The following is a 16,207-nucleotide window of genomic DNA, read 5'->3' as shown; positions in this document are numbered from 1 at the left end:
GGTTTCACACTGTTCAGGTCAGGTTTCAAATATTATTACTAGTGTCATCTACACTCTAATACATAAGATTTCATATACTTTTGGTGGATGTCAAGAACTTCCTGAAGTTCATGGACTCTACAGAGTCAACATATAGAAAGTGAAACCCCAGTAAACACTCAGCAGCCTGAACCTATCCCTATCCCTAAGAAACCAACAAGCAGAACAGTAATTCTAGGAGCCTGGTAAGGAAATCAAAGGTAGAAGCCAACAGACTACAGCCCAAGGTCAAATCAAGTCCATTGCCTATTTTTTAAATACCATTAATTAATTAATTAGTTAATTAATTAATTTTTTAGTGTGGTGCTGTGGATCAAGCCCAGTGCCTCATGCCAGGAGAGTGTTCTATCACTGAGCCACTTCACTGGCCCCTATCACGTATTTCTGTAAATAAACTTTTACTAGAAAAGAGCCATGTTGATTCATTTCCATCTTGTTTGTGGCTGCTTTTACACTGATGTCATAATTCTAAGTAGTAGCAACAGAGACCATATGGTCCACAAAACCTTAAATACCTACAATCTATCCCTTTCTAGAAAAAAGTTTTGCTAAGCCTGAACTAAGCCATGAATGAGAACCTGTGCTTTATCTAAGGGAAGCTTGCAATTTAAGAAAATAGAAAAGCACCCTGCCAGGAAAAACAATCATCTCAAATTTTTCAGGTTAGGAGAAGCAAAGGAGAAGAGAACAGGGGCAGGGTGTAAACTACTGATTACACATTGTTCAGGCACTGAACTGTATTCCAATCAGCAATGGTTATTCAATTGGTACAAAATACACCAGATAACAAAATCATTTCTTGTCTTGGGGTTAGGGGAAGTTATGTGGATAGCCTCAGAATCAGTCAAAAGGTCTCTTAATCCCATGATGCCTAGGAGCTGTGTACAGGAAGAGAGGAATATGGTGAGGAGGCTTAGGGGACAACCAGGATACCCTGGGGAAGGAGTGACGCACAATCAACAAGCAAGCTGTTATCAGAAGCTCTGCAGGTAACTGGAGATTAAGCAATGAACTGCAAGGATTCCAGTCGCTGAAGAGAAGTATCTCTGTGTGATCTTTCCCTTCAGACCTGTCACACTTACATTATCCAGGTCCTTCCGCAGAGCAATCTTGCTAGTCACCAGCTCATGAGCCAGGTCATCGTTTTCCTGTTCCAACCTCATGTTAGCTTCTTGTAGCCGCCTATTCTCCCGCTGAAGGGCAGAGAGAAACCAGTTATAGACACAACAAAACCAAACGGAAACCACAATTTCTCAGAGCTAAACCTCAAAATGAATTTCTGAGTCCTATGGAAATAATAAAGAGATGTGGCTGGTCCTAATGTGTCTCCAAATAAACAATCTCCTATTTTCTATCTCCACAAATTAATACTTAACAGATTCCAGTGACCTTGTAAAGCAGCTATTTCTTATTAACTGATGAAAGGCCACTGAATTGCAACAAACTAGGTAGTTGGTTTAGAGCAAAATAGATCTTGCTTTCTTATTTGCAAACTCAAACTGCAACTTGAGTTCAGAAACAGTGGAACTGAATTTTAAAAAGTATCTGACATGAAAAGTCAAAAGTTCTTACATCATCTAGCTCATAAGCAAACAAACCTCAAATCGCTCAATGGGGTCTTCTCGTTGGGCCTGCTGTTCTCTCATGTTGTGATATTCTTTTTCATATTTTTTCAGCTTCTTCTGACCAATCTATAGAATAAACCACAGCACAAATTAAGAAGAATCAGAACATGGTGATGTTTCAGTACCTGTGATGAAGACTAACTCTCCACTCAACCTGGGTGACTCCAGATACTAAAGAAGTGGTGTTTCCCATTTTGGATATCATCACAGCAGGAAAAGTGAAACCCAGTAAACGCCCAAACCGTAACAAGAATTCAATTTTGCAGCCCAGAACCCTGTTGGGGATATTTGGTTCCTAAGGTCTTCACTGACAAGTATTCAAATAAACACCGTACAGATGGCCCCTTCAGAGTTCTGGGTTCTAGTTGCCTCTAGTGATAATAATAATAATAAACTACCATTTTATTTAGTACATACAAACAGCGTTGCTAAATTCTATAACAAGGAGTTAAAGAATTATCCTCATATATAGGCAGGTAATTGAGCCATATGGAAGTTGTACAACTTGACCAAGGTCACTCAACAAGGGATTGGCAGATCTGGAATTTGAGGCCAGGATGTTGAACTCCATTTGAAGTCCAAGCTGCAGCCCCTTCATTCTCCTTCCACTTGTCCATCCCTTTTCCTGTCTACCAGCTCCTTCTGTGCTACTTCCAAAGAGGCACAATACCCTTTGACTTTAAGCACATCAACCTGTGGGCCACTGCACTGAGAAGCCCTTTTCCCCAACCAACTCTTGTCCTCTTTCTCTCAAGCCTTTTCTTACCAACCACAGGCTTGTATCTTCCACTCCACAGCTTCACAACCTCCTTACCTACTGTCTCTCAATCAGGCTTCTGCTGAGTGCTCAGGAGAAAGGCGGTTCTTTCTCACTCCATCCTAGTGGTCCTACCGCTCCCCTGCTCGAACTTTGCAACTCCTGGATTTTCATGCTTCAATGCGACAAACACTCCTTTTCCTTCTAGGAAACTTGTCTCTCTTTTTCTATTTTCTTGGCTCTCCTACTTCCTATCAGCTTCTCTCTCTTTTTTACTGGTTGGCCCCCTCTCTTTCTCCAGTCCAGATGCGATTTTTTTTCTTTCTGAATTATCCATGTTAACCTATCATGATTTGCAATTCTCTTTTGTTTGATTCCCTCTTTTAAACTACTATCCATTTCATATGGTGTTCTTTAAATTATATATTTTTTTAAATTATGAGATATAACAAATAGAAAAGTGATAACAGGCATGTAGAGTTTAAAGAATGACTATAAAGCCAACATTTTTCCCTTCTCAAAGCTTCAGTTGTTAGCAATGAACAGTTGATCTGCTGTTGGCCCAGGTCCAGGAACCAGAAGCTAGTCTAGCTCAACTTTTTTTTTTTTTTCTACAGATTAAAAACAGAGACTTCAAAGGGGATGAGATGGGTCCAGATTTGCAGCATGTTCATGTGGCTTCTCCAGTTCCCTGTTCTGTCCCCATTTCTGTCATCTTCAAGCCGCCCAGTGTTCTTACTCCTACTGGCTCTGTGGATGCCTCTTTAGTTTGGAGGCTCACAGGTCTTCCTCATCTGGAGCTCTCCTCTGAGGACGTGCCTGCTGCAGGAGAGCAGGAGGCCAAGAAGACAGCCCTATGCTCAGGCTGCAGTCTGGAGAAAGATGCCTATCAAACACTTACGGTAAGCTACAAGCTGGGCAGTTGACATCTTTCAACCCAGGTCTTTGTGGTTTAAGGCCAACATTGGGGTAAACTTTTTTTGTGTACCTAAGTGATTCACAATAAAAGCACCTAAATAATATATCTGTGTAATCAGAAAATTTATAAACCACCTTAACAAATCGATAGTAGGGGAACAGAAAATAAATGAGGCTTCTGGGTAGCAAACACTTCCCTCCCAGTGCTCTTTGCAGTCTTGGTAAAAGGGAAGGGAGGGCGGTGGGTATTGTGTTCCCCAGCACTTTCTAAAAAAACAACTGACACCAAATCTTATAAAACATTTCCCAAACCTTAACAAGAATTCAACTTTGCAGTCTTATGCTTGGATAAAGAATTAACAATTCCCCCACAAATATACATTTTAAAAGACTAATTGCCAAATAATCTTTTACATTTCATTATCCCTGACTAAAACTGCCTCATTCTCACAGAAAAAGACTCGACTCTTACTCAAAAGCTAAGGAGTGCCTGGGAAATGCCAGACCCTTTACATACACCATCTGATTGGATCTTACATTTTTGTGATAGGATGTGGGCATTTCTTTTTGCTTTTCCCATGTTTTCTGCATTGAACATAAATTATTTTTATAAGAAATAATAAACTTGCTATTTAAAAATAAATTCTCACAATTGTTCTGAGCTCTTTAAGACAAGGCCCTGCTCTTTTCTCTAAATAATGGCCTCCCCTTTCTTCAATTGGTCCACAGGGGTCACTTCTCAGGGATGGATATACACAAAGCTCTCCCACCTTCTCCAGAGCTTGCTGGTCCAGAATTCTGACCTCTTTACCAGCTCAGCATCCCCCATCCTTCAGCCTTACTCGTTTTCAGTTTCATTCTTTCTCCCTCAAATGCCTCACTGCCTAACCTCCCAGCCTCACTCCCACTACAAACAACATAAACACACACCATGACTTCTCATAGACCCACAGCTGATGCTGACTTTTGGAGCATGTGTTTGCAAACCAGAACCAAATGGTTCAGGCTATTTCTGAGGCACAAACCCTGTCAAAAAGATGCCTGTCTTGTGAATGCAGACCAGGAAGTGCCAGCAGCAGAAGCAACAATTCAAATTTCAAGCCTCCTTATGAGGCTGCAGCCAGGAGAAAGCAGCACCTCTCAGTCTCCTTGTCACATTATCAATATCTTCTCCAGGCCAGAACCATCTCACTTGTCTCTTACCATGTACACAGGAAGTACCCAGAAATGCTTGCTAAATTAATGAGAAAAAACCCCCTGTTCTCTGCACTGACCATTCTTCTGAGTGGAAATGGCAACCCGAGTGGATGTACAGTGCAAGTCTCTTCCTTCTGCTGGGATGTACCTGGCTCACGCCTATTCACCTTCCAGTTCAGAATCCAAAACCACTTCTGGAACCCTTCCCTCACACTCCAGGCCAGGTCTTTTCATTATATCTTCTTAGAGTATCAACTGAATTCCTCTCCACAGTACACAATTACTTCAGTGCTTACTTAATATGCCACTTCTATTTTGCTAACTGCTGTACCTCCTCCAGTGCCTAGCTCAATGCTTGGAACACAGTTGGGACTCAGTAATCAGATGTTAAATAAATCAAAGGTAAAAGAGTGAAGGCCTTCCTTTCCACCTAGTAAGGGTGCAGTAGAGACATTGACATTTCCCACTAGTTGAGACAACCACATGCAGTGCTCACTGCTATGTATTAGCAATATGAAATGTACCTAGCTTCCCATATGCAAACTTCACAAAGGCAGGAACTTCATTCATTGTGAAATTCCTAATGCCTGTCCTATAGTAAGCATGAAGGCACTTAATGAACAAAGACAAAGTCTCTACTCTTAGAACTTCCAAGATTCAGTCAGGTGTAGCAGCCAGGCCTGTAACCTCAGCTATTCAGGAGGCTTGCAAGTTCAAGCCTGGGAAATTTAGCCAAACTCTGTCTCAAAATAATAAATAAAAAGGGTTGGGGATGTATCTGAGTGGTGGAGCACTTGCCCAGCATGTGGGGCCCTGGATTCCATCCCCAGTCCTATAAATATACATGAGTAAATAGATAAATGGATTGAAGGGGAAAAAATGCCCAAGATTCATTTTTGTCTCTTACTTATAAAAAATGACACTATAACTGAGTTAAGGAAACAAGAAAAGCTGTAGATTCAGCTTCCGAGCTCTGAGTCACACCCACTGCTACCTGACTTCTTTCTGAAGGCTTTGGAAGCCATAGGTTCACACAGAGATACTTTTGCTCTCAAATAAAAATCAAACTTGAAATTCAATCCTGTTCTGTTTAAATGTACCTTCACAGGGAAAAGAACCTTAACAAATTCCTGGGAGAAGACTGGATTTGTAATTTGGGTAAACCAATTTTATACCCCAGCGCAATTAGCCTAGTGGCTCCTAACACTGTTAGAGACAACACCAATTTGAAAGTCTCTTCAGCACATGGCTCTTCCCTTTTTGAACACAGAAGTCAACCTTCCCTCCCTCCCCTCAACAAAGTGCTCTACATCCCATTTCTGAGGGCTAATGGGACCCTTGAAGTCAATCCATGGTCCCAGGTTAAGAAACCTTGAATTAGGAGGTAGAGATTTGTACATGCCAGTTTGATATTTTGGTATAAGTGCAAATTCAGCCTAGAACACCTCTCCTTTGGTCACTCATGGGTCATAAATCTGTCATAGGAAATTTGACAATGTGCTCTTAAACTATATGCTACTTGTCCTAGGGAAGCTGGTCCTTGTTCAGCCTCTGAAAAAGGTAGTGCCACCAAGGATGGAAAAAGAAAGTGTCTACTGGTGTGTGTGGGAGAAAGATGGTACAGTCTGTTCACTTAAGAGCTGAACTAGGGCTGGGCACGATGGTGCATGGCCTGTAATCCCAGTGGCTCAGGAGGCTGAGACAGGAGGATTGCAGGCTCAAAGCCAGCCTCAGCAAAACTGAGGTGCTAAGCAACTTAGTGAAAACCTGTCTCTAAATAAAATACAAAATAGGGCTGGGAATGTGGCTCAGTGGTCAAGTGCCCCTGAGTTCCATCCCACTACTACCCCCCACCCCCTGCAAAAAAAAAAAAAAAAAGAAAAGAAAAGAAAAAGAGCTGAACTTGGTGCAGATAACAGACCAAGGTTCAAGTCCTGGTTCTGCCAGTGACTAACTATATAACTGAAGCAAGATGCCTAATCTCAGCCTCAACTAAAAATAAAAATCAATGGTCCTTATGAGAACTATTGTTATGAAGATTAGATGATGCAAAAATGTATATGCAGTGCTCAGAAGACTGCCTAGTATTTTTGTAGTGAGAGAGACAGTAATAGCAAGGTCTTTTCAATAAAATAGTAGTTATTACTTGTTGGTGTTCTTATTATCTGGCATCTTGTCCTGAATCAAGAGAAGGAACAATTCTTTAAACATGTGCTGCAAACAGTGAGTCATTCAGACAAGGTCCATTTAACAAGAAAAGCATGAAATAGGCTGCCCTTTGGAAGAGGAGCTGATTTCCAGGTCTGGCTTAAGCATGTGTTGAAAAGGTCAGAACCCCTGCAGGGCTGGAGTCATAGGGAGTCCAGCAAAGGGAGGCTGAATGTTAGTTGCTGTACACGTTGTGTGGCTGAATGGCTGGATGGTAGGGTTAAATAAGAAAAGGTCTGGAGATCCCAACTACAAAATCCTGAGTGTTTTGTGTGGCAGAATTAACAGGAAGCTAAATAAATCTGACATATACCCACCTTCCTGCTTAAGAATGCTGGGGCAGGGATTGTGCTTTTTTCAGTTGCTAATTAAAAGAATCTGATTTACATCATATTTTTCAAGATAATAAAATGTCTCTATACCTTCTGTTTTATTTAATTCTCAAAGCAGGGATTATTACCCCACTTTACTGATAAGGAATAGAGATCTGGATAGATAACTTCTTCAAAGTCAAGTACCCAGTGTTAAGTGGCAACACTAGCACAAGAATACGAATCTAGGGTGATTCTTATTCCATAATTATCTGTTTCTTATAAGTACTGCTACATAAGAAAATTCATAAATGCTTGTTTGAAGTCCACTGACTTAGGACAGTACTCTGGATGCCTGTTCAGAGGTTGTCAAAACAGGACAGCCAAAAGACCATTGGGGTTTGAAGGATGTGAGCAGCAGTGACTCACTGGAGGGAGGGAAGGTTGACTTCTGTCTCTCACTACAACCCTGCTGTGCAACCTACCCAGGTCATGGGTCACGCAACAGAGGCAAAGTCAGGATAGGAGCCAACCCTTTGGAACTCCATGGCCTGCACTCTTAACTGCTTGAAATGAACAAACATTTCATTTCATTTTGGCATTTTAAAATTTGTTCAAATAGTTTTTACACTCAAACTCCTTGAAAGATCACAAAACAGAATTAAGGCATTTTGATTCTATTATCAGAATGTTTTTCTAAAATACAAGAAGGAAATTAGTAGTGGAGGCCACAACAGGTAAGGACCAAGATAAGGACCAAGGGACACCAGCTTATTAAAGAAAGAAGGTAGTATCACTGCTGCCCTTGCATCAACTGGCAACATTTAGGCTGTTAAAAAGAAGAGGGCACCTACTCAACTATTCCATAAAATCCTAGTTAAAAGCTATGAACAAAGAAACAACATTGTAGTGTGGTCTAGTTGAAAGGACATCTGAATTTAGCTACACTGTATAGAGTAAGTTTCAACTTTGACACAGACTGAATTACCCATGATTACATGATCAACATAAAAAAAGGGAGCCAATACAAAAGCACGTTTTTGTTCCATTCGTTCAATCCTTCATTTATAGCAAAGCACAATGACTATATATGCATTGAGTGTAAAGTCTGAATTTCCTGGGATCCAAACCGAACTCCATTGCTTACTAATACTCTTTGAAATTTACTTCAATTTTCTAAGCATCTCTCTAAAAGGACCACAACAGTTGTAAGGATTAATTCACTCTGTGACCACATCAAGAAATAAGACTGAGAAGTCAATGCCCTCATGGGGCTTAAGATCCTAATGTACACTACTGATCACACAAATGATCTGAAAAGAGAATGAAGTTCAAACTAGCATAGCTTTTAGCTCTTGAGAGCTTGTTTGGAGGTTCTAGCAGGGGAGCGCAGCTACTCGTATACCCTTGACCGAAGACCGGTCCTCCTCTATCGGGGAAGGTCGTCCTCTTCGACCGAGCGCGCAGCTTCGGGAGGGACGCACATGGAGCGGTGAGGGAGGAAGGGGACACCCGCCTAGCCAGCCAGATCAGCCGAATCAACCCTGGCGATCAATGGGGTGACAGATGTCGCAGCCAGATCGCCCTCACATCCAGCTTTTAGCTCTTGAATAAAAATATGACCTAAGGGCAAATACTAACAAATGCCAAAGATCTTTCTGCTTCTCCAAATAACAAACTTCATTAATCTAGAGATAATGCTATTTGGTTTTTGTAAACTTTTTGCTTATAAGTAGTCTGCAATCTAGTACATTCACTTTTTCTTTGAAATACCAAGTTCGAAGGAGACAATGGTTCAGAAATTCCATTTTGTCTCAGGCATAATTCTAAGCAAGTACACACAAACAAATTAGGCCCCATTATTCAGGTATGATTTAAGGAACTCACTGAGCCATCTCTTACAGCATAGTTCTTGCCTCTTCTAAACTACTACCACACATCAGACTTGTCAAAAATCCTTACACAGAACAAAGAAAGCACTTCTCAAATTTCTTTGTGTATGTGAAAAAGTCATTATTTTAAGAAAAAAATTTAGTTAACAAAAAATTTAACAAGTTTCACTTAGCAAAATACACCCAAAAGGAAATCACTATACCAAGAAAGCTTTAAGTCAAGGCCTCACCAATTCCTACAGATTAGTATTGTGTCTTAGTTCTCAAAGCTGACTTTAAAAAGCTTAATCTTAATCTAAAAATTTTAAATAAAGAAGAAAAAAAATTATAACATGAGAAATGTTTCTCTCTGAATTAGGGACCTAGCACCTTTGAGTTCTCCCAAAAAAGTATATCTTCCCCAATGTGTTCACTGTGGTGTTGTGTAAAAGTCCACATTCAACATACTTAAAACTACTTTAACTCAGATAACATCACTCTGAAGAATACTACCAAAATGTTAATCAAGAAAAACTGAAGAAAGTAATTTTTAGTTTACTTAATATCACATGCTAGAAGAAAAGTTTGCATGAGAAAACACTGCAGAGGTAATTTTTAAATCCAGATTTCACCAACTCATGGTGCAAATAAGCCCCACAGCTTCCTCTAGTTATAAACTGCTTTTCACTGCTTGTTGACTGCCTGTAAAAATTTGATTGAAATAAATCAAATGTTACTACAAAAATAGTCATATCCACACATGCTGTTCTGACTGTTACAGCCAGCCCCATAACAGCCACTCACTGATTGGCTCTCTGGCCTGGGCAGCTGATACCCCCATGCCCTGCATCACATGGATGCTATAAGCCCCATTGCTGGTCCCTGTCATTGAATTCAGGAAGAGTTCTATATACCTGTGCTGCATGTTGGCCTGTCTTTTGACATAGCTGCTACAGCTTCTTCATGATTGGCAAACTCAACAACTACTTTGCCTGTTATTCTACCATCAGGGCCGATCTCAATGTGGACTCTCAGAGGGTTGAGTGGAGAGAAGATGTAAATGTCATTCTCAGTCGCTTTGTAGGGCAGCCCCCCTTGAATGGACACAGTTACAACAATAAGATGACAATGTTAAAACACAACAATGATAAAAGTAACTATTTGTTTCCTCTGCACCATGAATTCACCGACTTTATATCTATGGTCATACATTCCCAAGAGACAGTAACTGAGGTCTCTCCCAAACAGGTTGATGGTAAAGCCATAGCCATCACTCAGGCCGCTGTAGTCTTCATAGCCTCTATATCCTGCATGAGAGGCACTAGATCTCATCCTCTCCAGGCCCAACTGCTTTACAATGCCAATGTACCTCCGGGCTGTACCTGGCTGGTCATAGGGCCACTGCAGACATGAACTTCAGAGGTGGATCAGACTATGATCTAAATTCCTCCTTACTTCATTGTACCTATGCCCTATTCTCTCCCCGTGCTTCCCTAGAGCCTTTTTAGCCAATTCCTGTGAGCAAACTGCACAAAGGCCTCCCCTATAATCTTGCCCTTGGGGTCCACAGGCAATGTGATCTTGTTTGGCAGAATTTCCAACCCTGAGAAGAACTGAACAATTTCTTCCTTTGTGCATCCAAACAGGAGTCCCCAAAGCCACACAAAGCTGTTTTGGCAGTGCTGGCACTGTATGGACCACTTTGCTTCAACACCCAATCCATCTTGGTTCTGCGTGACTTGAACATCTCAATGTATTGGTGTCCCATAATTTCCCTGTCTTTTTTCAGGGCCATTTTTACATCTTCTGATTCAAGTTCAACAAAAGCCTCACCCCTCTGCCTGGCTTGTCTAGTGTACTTGAAATGGACACCTGCAACCATCATGGATCAGGCAGTCGGAGAGAAAGTTCTCCATGTTCCCCATTGATCAGGAGCAGGGCAAGCCATGGAGCTTGACCACAAAACCTTCACCTCCCTCAGGGCCTACCAGCATGATGAACACTTGACAAGGCAGATGTCAGACAAGTTTGGGCACAGATTTCTCAAGGAATGATGGATGCTGTCAGTGGGAGACCCTTAAAATAGGTAATAAGTTGTCCACTGAGGAAGGTAGGTCTGATTTCTACTTTTGCTAAGCAAGGGTGGCTCGTGGCCAGAGAATGCAAATTCCACCCAACACTTAAAAAACGTAGAAGTCTCCGGGGAAAGTCCAGGTGCATCTTTTTTGTTCTTATCCCATGCGCAGCTCACCATGCCCAGGCTAGGCCATTGGGTCTCAAGTATAGGAGCGGAAGCTTCAAATTTCTTGAATCCAGTTTTAAGACACAGGACTATTTTTTTCAACCATCCTTTCCCCCCCACACCAACAAACTATGCATGACATAGTTATGAGTATGAAAGCACTGTGGAACTCCCAGGGCTGTTCATGATCTAGAACAATACATTTAAAGTAGAAGTGGATATTATATCAGCAGTGGAAGGAAACAATTTTTCTATCTCACATCACTGACCCATAAAGGGAAAGAACACACTTGACAAAAACAGCAAAGTGAGTCTTGATGTATATTAAGTTTTATTTTAAGAACAGGGAATCTAACTCTTCAAGAAAGAAAAGATTCCATAATAAGTTCACATTTTAAGGAGAAAGAAGGAGAAAGGGAGAAATAAAAGGTCTGGAAAAAAAAAAAAGTAAAGAGACCCAAGTCAGGCATGCAGATTGACAGAGAAAGGAAAGATCTGTGGGCAGAGAATGAAGTCTTTTTGAGCAACACACCCATCTTGTGGCCATTTCAGATATTGCCACACCAAATTTAACTCTCATTAGACTTTTGTAAAAGAGGCAGCAGAATGGAGTAGAAAGCATTAGGAATGTGGAATCAGAATTTCTACTAGGGTTCCTGACACTGTCCCACCAGTACCATTTGAGTAAGCTACATGACTTCCGTAAGCTTCTGTTTCTACACTTGGTACACCCTACTTGTTGAATACTGGGAGAAAGAAAGAAGATGTTTGTAAGAATTACACAAATATCAGAAATTACAGCAATAAGATCACAATGTTAAAACACAACAATGACAAAAGTAAACTATTTGTTTCCTAGGCACATGAAGCAAAGTGCTCCTAATTCTCACCTTAATCAGGGAATACAACTGAGTAAACCAAGGAACAATTTAAAAATAATGGAACAGGATATCAACAAGTTGCACATCCAAAGTTTCCTTTGCAAATTCTATGCCAGAAGTTCAAAAGTTAGCTTCCCAACCATTCTCAAATCATGAAGTGCCTTTTCCATGTCTAAAGGGGGCTCCAAGCCATAGATGATTTGGAGCATTCTGTGCCAACTGAGGCCTCCTACCTCATGCATGCCACAGCATGCACAGATCGAAGTGCACTTGCCAGTGATTCTTTTTTAACTTTGAATTGGAACACAATCACTGTGAATTATCACTCTGACAATAACTGGCTCAACTACTATCTCCATCTCCCTTAATATTTCTTGGTATTGGAGCCAAGATTACTGCCTGTAATCCCAGTAGCTCAGGAGGCTGAGGTAGGAAGACTGCAAGTTCAAAGCCAGCCTCAGCAACTTATTGAGGTCCTAAGCAACTTAGCAAGACCTTGTCTCAAACTAACAAACAAAAAGGGCTGGGGATGTGGTTCAGAAGTTAAGCGCCCCTGGGTTAAATTCCCAGTATTCTCTCATGTCTTGGTGAATCTATAGGCTTTCCATGCTATGACTGAATTTCAAGAAAAAAATTATTATTTTGTCTAAAATATGTGCAAATAGGGAAAATCATCCAAAGTGTACCTCAAATATGCAAAGTTCTCCAGGGCTGGAAGGAATTATTTGTTTATGCACAAAATATATGTGCTATGAAGACACCCTGAAGACAGCCTTGCTAGCTTTACTTTATTCTAAGTGTAGCAAGGGAAAAAAAAAAGATATCAGATACCTTTTATCTGGATTATGGAAATAAAGAATTTATATACTATTAAAGTGATTCAAGCTAATGAAAATCCAGACTAAAGCCTCTAGCTAGAAGCTATTTTTTAAGTTTTGCCCCAATTCACCTTAAATCCTCCTTGTAAAACACTTTAGAAAAACTCAACAGCATATTCATTCATTCAATCAGTATTTGCATGCCAGACCCTGTTCTTGGTTCTAAGAATTCAAAAATCTGTTCTGCTGCAGGGCCCCCACTCTAGGGATAGAAAATCAGATAGGGTATGAGACAAGGGCATAAAGGGCTGGGGAGACTGCTACTTTTGATATTGTGACTACAGAAAGCTTCTGATATCTGAGCTGATGACTGGATGAGGTGACCGTCCACACAGACAGCTAGGAGAATATGACAAGCCAGGGTAAAGACCAGAGGGGGGAGAACAAGCTTGGCATGTACCCAAACAGTGAGGTGGCCAGGGGGATCTGAAGTCAAAAGAGCAAACAGAGAAAGCAGCATGAGATCCCACGCCAGACCTTGTGGGTCATGCACGTGACTTTGTCAGGACTTGCAGGACATGGTAGGAACTGTGAGTTCTGTTGTAAAATAAGAAGCTATCAGGGAAGAAAAAAGAGGGGGGGGGTCTTATGAAAATAGAAGGGATACCAATAGGGTAGAGGAAGGGGTGGGAGATGGGGAGGTATCATGAAACAAAATCTACCAAATTATGCTATGTCCATGTATGAGTATACCACAGTATTATACATATAATTATGCACTAATTAAACTACTAGTAGTAACAACAACAATAATAGAGGGGATGTCAGTAGAGTTAGAGCAAGTGGATCAGGGAAAGGAGGAGGGGAGTCAAAGGGAAGGTATTAGGAAATGAGAATAATCAAATTGTGTTATGTACATGTACATATGTGGATTAATGAATCCCATTATTATGATTACAATCACTAATACACACACACACACAAATACACACAGCCTTTAGAAAGTTTTAAGCAAGGAAAAAAAGGGACAGAGAAAAGTCAGCAAGGAGGCCCACCATGTAAACAAGAAATGGTGGTAATAATGAAATACAGTGAGATTGGGCTCTTAATGATGAAGGCTGATCAGAGTGTCAGGATATACTTTAATGTGGAGTGTGAAGATGTCAAGTGTGAGAAAGAGAAGTCAAGGATGACAATGAGGTTTTTGGCCTAAGCAACTAGATACCGCTAACTAAGATGGGGACACTGAAAAAGAAGGTTTTAGAGGGAAGACATTAAGAGCAAAAGAGTTGGCACCTTCTTGTGTGCTGAGCCAGGTTGAGGTAGAAAGAGTGACTCTGAATCTCAGAACTTATTTGGGCCTATGTTCTGTGCAATCCATTTGCTTTAAACTTTTTACTGCACAATATCTGATGTCTGTTAGAAAAACTAGAGAGGAAGTGATAGTAGTAGCCATTATTTCTTTTCAGGCACCGTAAAGAGAGAGAAAGAGAGAAAGAGAGAGAGAGAGAGAGAGAGATAGAGAGAGAGAGAGAGAGAGAGAGAATATATATATATATGAAAAAATTATAGCTAACCCTTACCTCACACACACAAGCTTAGCCATAGGATCTGATGCATGGTGAACTATCATTAAACGTTAGCCATAATATCTGTGATGTATAATTTTAATCTGAATGGAACTTTAATGATAATTTGAATTTTCAGAAGTTCTATTTCTTTTTGTTTTCAAATTCTCAAGTCACTTTATATTATGCCTTCTATTGTTTCTTGGGTTAATAGGTAGAGTTTTTGTATCCTCCCTTCAATAGACCAGGAAAAAAGTCCCACCTATGTGGAGGTCTCAGATTTAAATGCCTATTAAGGGCCTGAAGTCATGTCTACTATGTATGTGTGATCATTAAAACCCTAACAACATGGTTCCATATTCCCTTGGGATGCTGACGTATGAATTTACACACATTAGTTTTGAGCTACTTTCTTTTGGGCACCCAGTACATCCATTTATCTTTTTTTTTTTAATTGTTTTTTTAGTTGTAGTCAGATACAATACTTTTATTTTATTTATTTATTTACTTTTATGTGCTGCTGAGGATCGAACCCGGCACCTCACATGTGCTAGGCGAGCGCTCTACCACTGAGCCACAGCCCCAAGCCTCTCTATCTACCTTTTTTTTTTTCAAGTTCATTTAAGTATTTGAACATCTCTTGGGTTGTATTCTGTCTAGCCTCTTTGTGTTCAAAGAATAAAGGTAGTCTGAATTAGCTCAATTTGATACTTAATCAGAACCAGCAGTTAAATATTATTTTATCGAAGAGAAAATGAAACCTTACACAGAGGTGAAGTAACTCTTGAATTTAAACCCCTGCTCTATTTTGTAGATAGTGAAGCTGCCCCCATATCTGCCTTGACACATGAATCTTAGTTCTACTTGAGGGTACAATTATGTCCTATGTATGTACCTTATAGAAATCTGAATATAACAATTTACTCTATCCCTGCCTACACCCTGAAATTCCAAACTAAACTTTCAATTATTTTTTTCTTTCTTAAAAAATACAACTTTATTAACACATGAGCAAAAGGCAATAATGTTTTTATCTTAAAAGAATTATACATGTCATAAAAGCTATATGAAGTAATAAAATCAAGTGGGGAGTCTCACATATTATTAGTTTCATTTAGGGAATTTAGGGAACTTCTAGCCGTAACAACAAATGCTGAAAGTAAAAGGACAATGCAAGAGAAATCATGAAAGCTAAATTCTGCCACTAACTAGGTGTATGTCAAAGGGGCTACCACTGTTGCTGTGTTTTGGTTTCTTTTCAAAATGGGGATAGTAATATCATTCCTAGAATTCAGGAAGTGGGGCAATGAGATTGAATTTAATGACTATATAATACAGTAATTATATACACTATATAATACAGTCATATACAGTCATCCTTCAGTGTCTTGGGAGACTGGTTCCAAGATCCCCCTTGGATAGCAAAATATGAGGATGCCCAAGTTCCTTCTGTAAAACGGCATATTATTTGCATATAACCCATGTATGTCCTCCTATATACATCAAACCATCTCTAAATAATTAGCAATACCTAATCAATGTAAATACTATATAAATAGTTATTATGCTGTATTGTTTAGGGAATAATGACAAGGAAAAAAGCCTATATGTATTCAGTGCAGACCTATTTTTTTTTTTCCTTGAATATCCTCAATCTGTGCCTGAACTAAAAGATGTGGAACCCATGGATACAAAGGGCCGGCTGTATATGAAAGAATTTGGAAAGAAAAACATGATGTCATACAAAAGAAAACATCATTATTTATCATAGG

General features: G+C 40.0%; 2 protein-coding genes and 1 pseudogene across 6 annotated transcripts in view; 1 reads left to right on the top strand and 2 right to left on the bottom strand.

Annotated features, from left to right (window-relative positions):
* Strbp (spermatid perinuclear RNA binding protein) overlaps window positions 1–3,484 on the top strand; it is a 160,829-nt gene extending 157,345 nt beyond the window's left edge. Inside the window, exon 18 of the mRNA XM_026386303.2 lies at window positions 3,039–3,484. Coding sequence (XP_026242088.1) covers window positions 3,039–3,043 — 5 coding nt within the window. The 3' untranslated portion in view covers window positions 3,044–3,484. The remainder of the gene's footprint in view (window positions 1–3,038) is intronic.
* Window positions 1–16,207, bottom strand: part of Rabgap1 (RAB GTPase activating protein 1) — a 163,706-nt gene that overhangs the window by 12,101 nt on the left and 135,398 nt on the right. For all 5 annotated transcript variants that reach the window (XM_026386295.2, XM_026386294.2, XM_026386297.2 and 2 more), the window contains 2 exons: window positions 1,638–1,730; window positions 1,122–1,232 (listed from right to left, as the gene is read on the bottom strand). In XM_026386295.2, the coding sequence (XP_026242080.1) occupies window positions 1,122–1,232; window positions 1,638–1,730 (204 nt within the window). The remainder of the gene's footprint in view (window positions 1–1,121; window positions 1,233–1,637; window positions 1,731–16,207) is intronic.
* Window positions 9,653–10,920, bottom strand: LOC113180993 (heterogeneous nuclear ribonucleoprotein F-like; annotated as a pseudogene).

This window comes from Urocitellus parryii, chromosome 4 (genome assembly GCF_045843805.1).
Source record: "Urocitellus parryii isolate mUroPar1 chromosome 4, mUroPar1.hap1, whole genome shotgun sequence".
Taxonomy (NCBI): Eukaryota; Metazoa; Chordata; class Mammalia; order Rodentia; family Sciuridae; genus Urocitellus; species Urocitellus parryii.
Note: the sequence above shows the minus strand (reverse complement) of the source record. Positions and strands in the feature narration are given on the sequence as shown.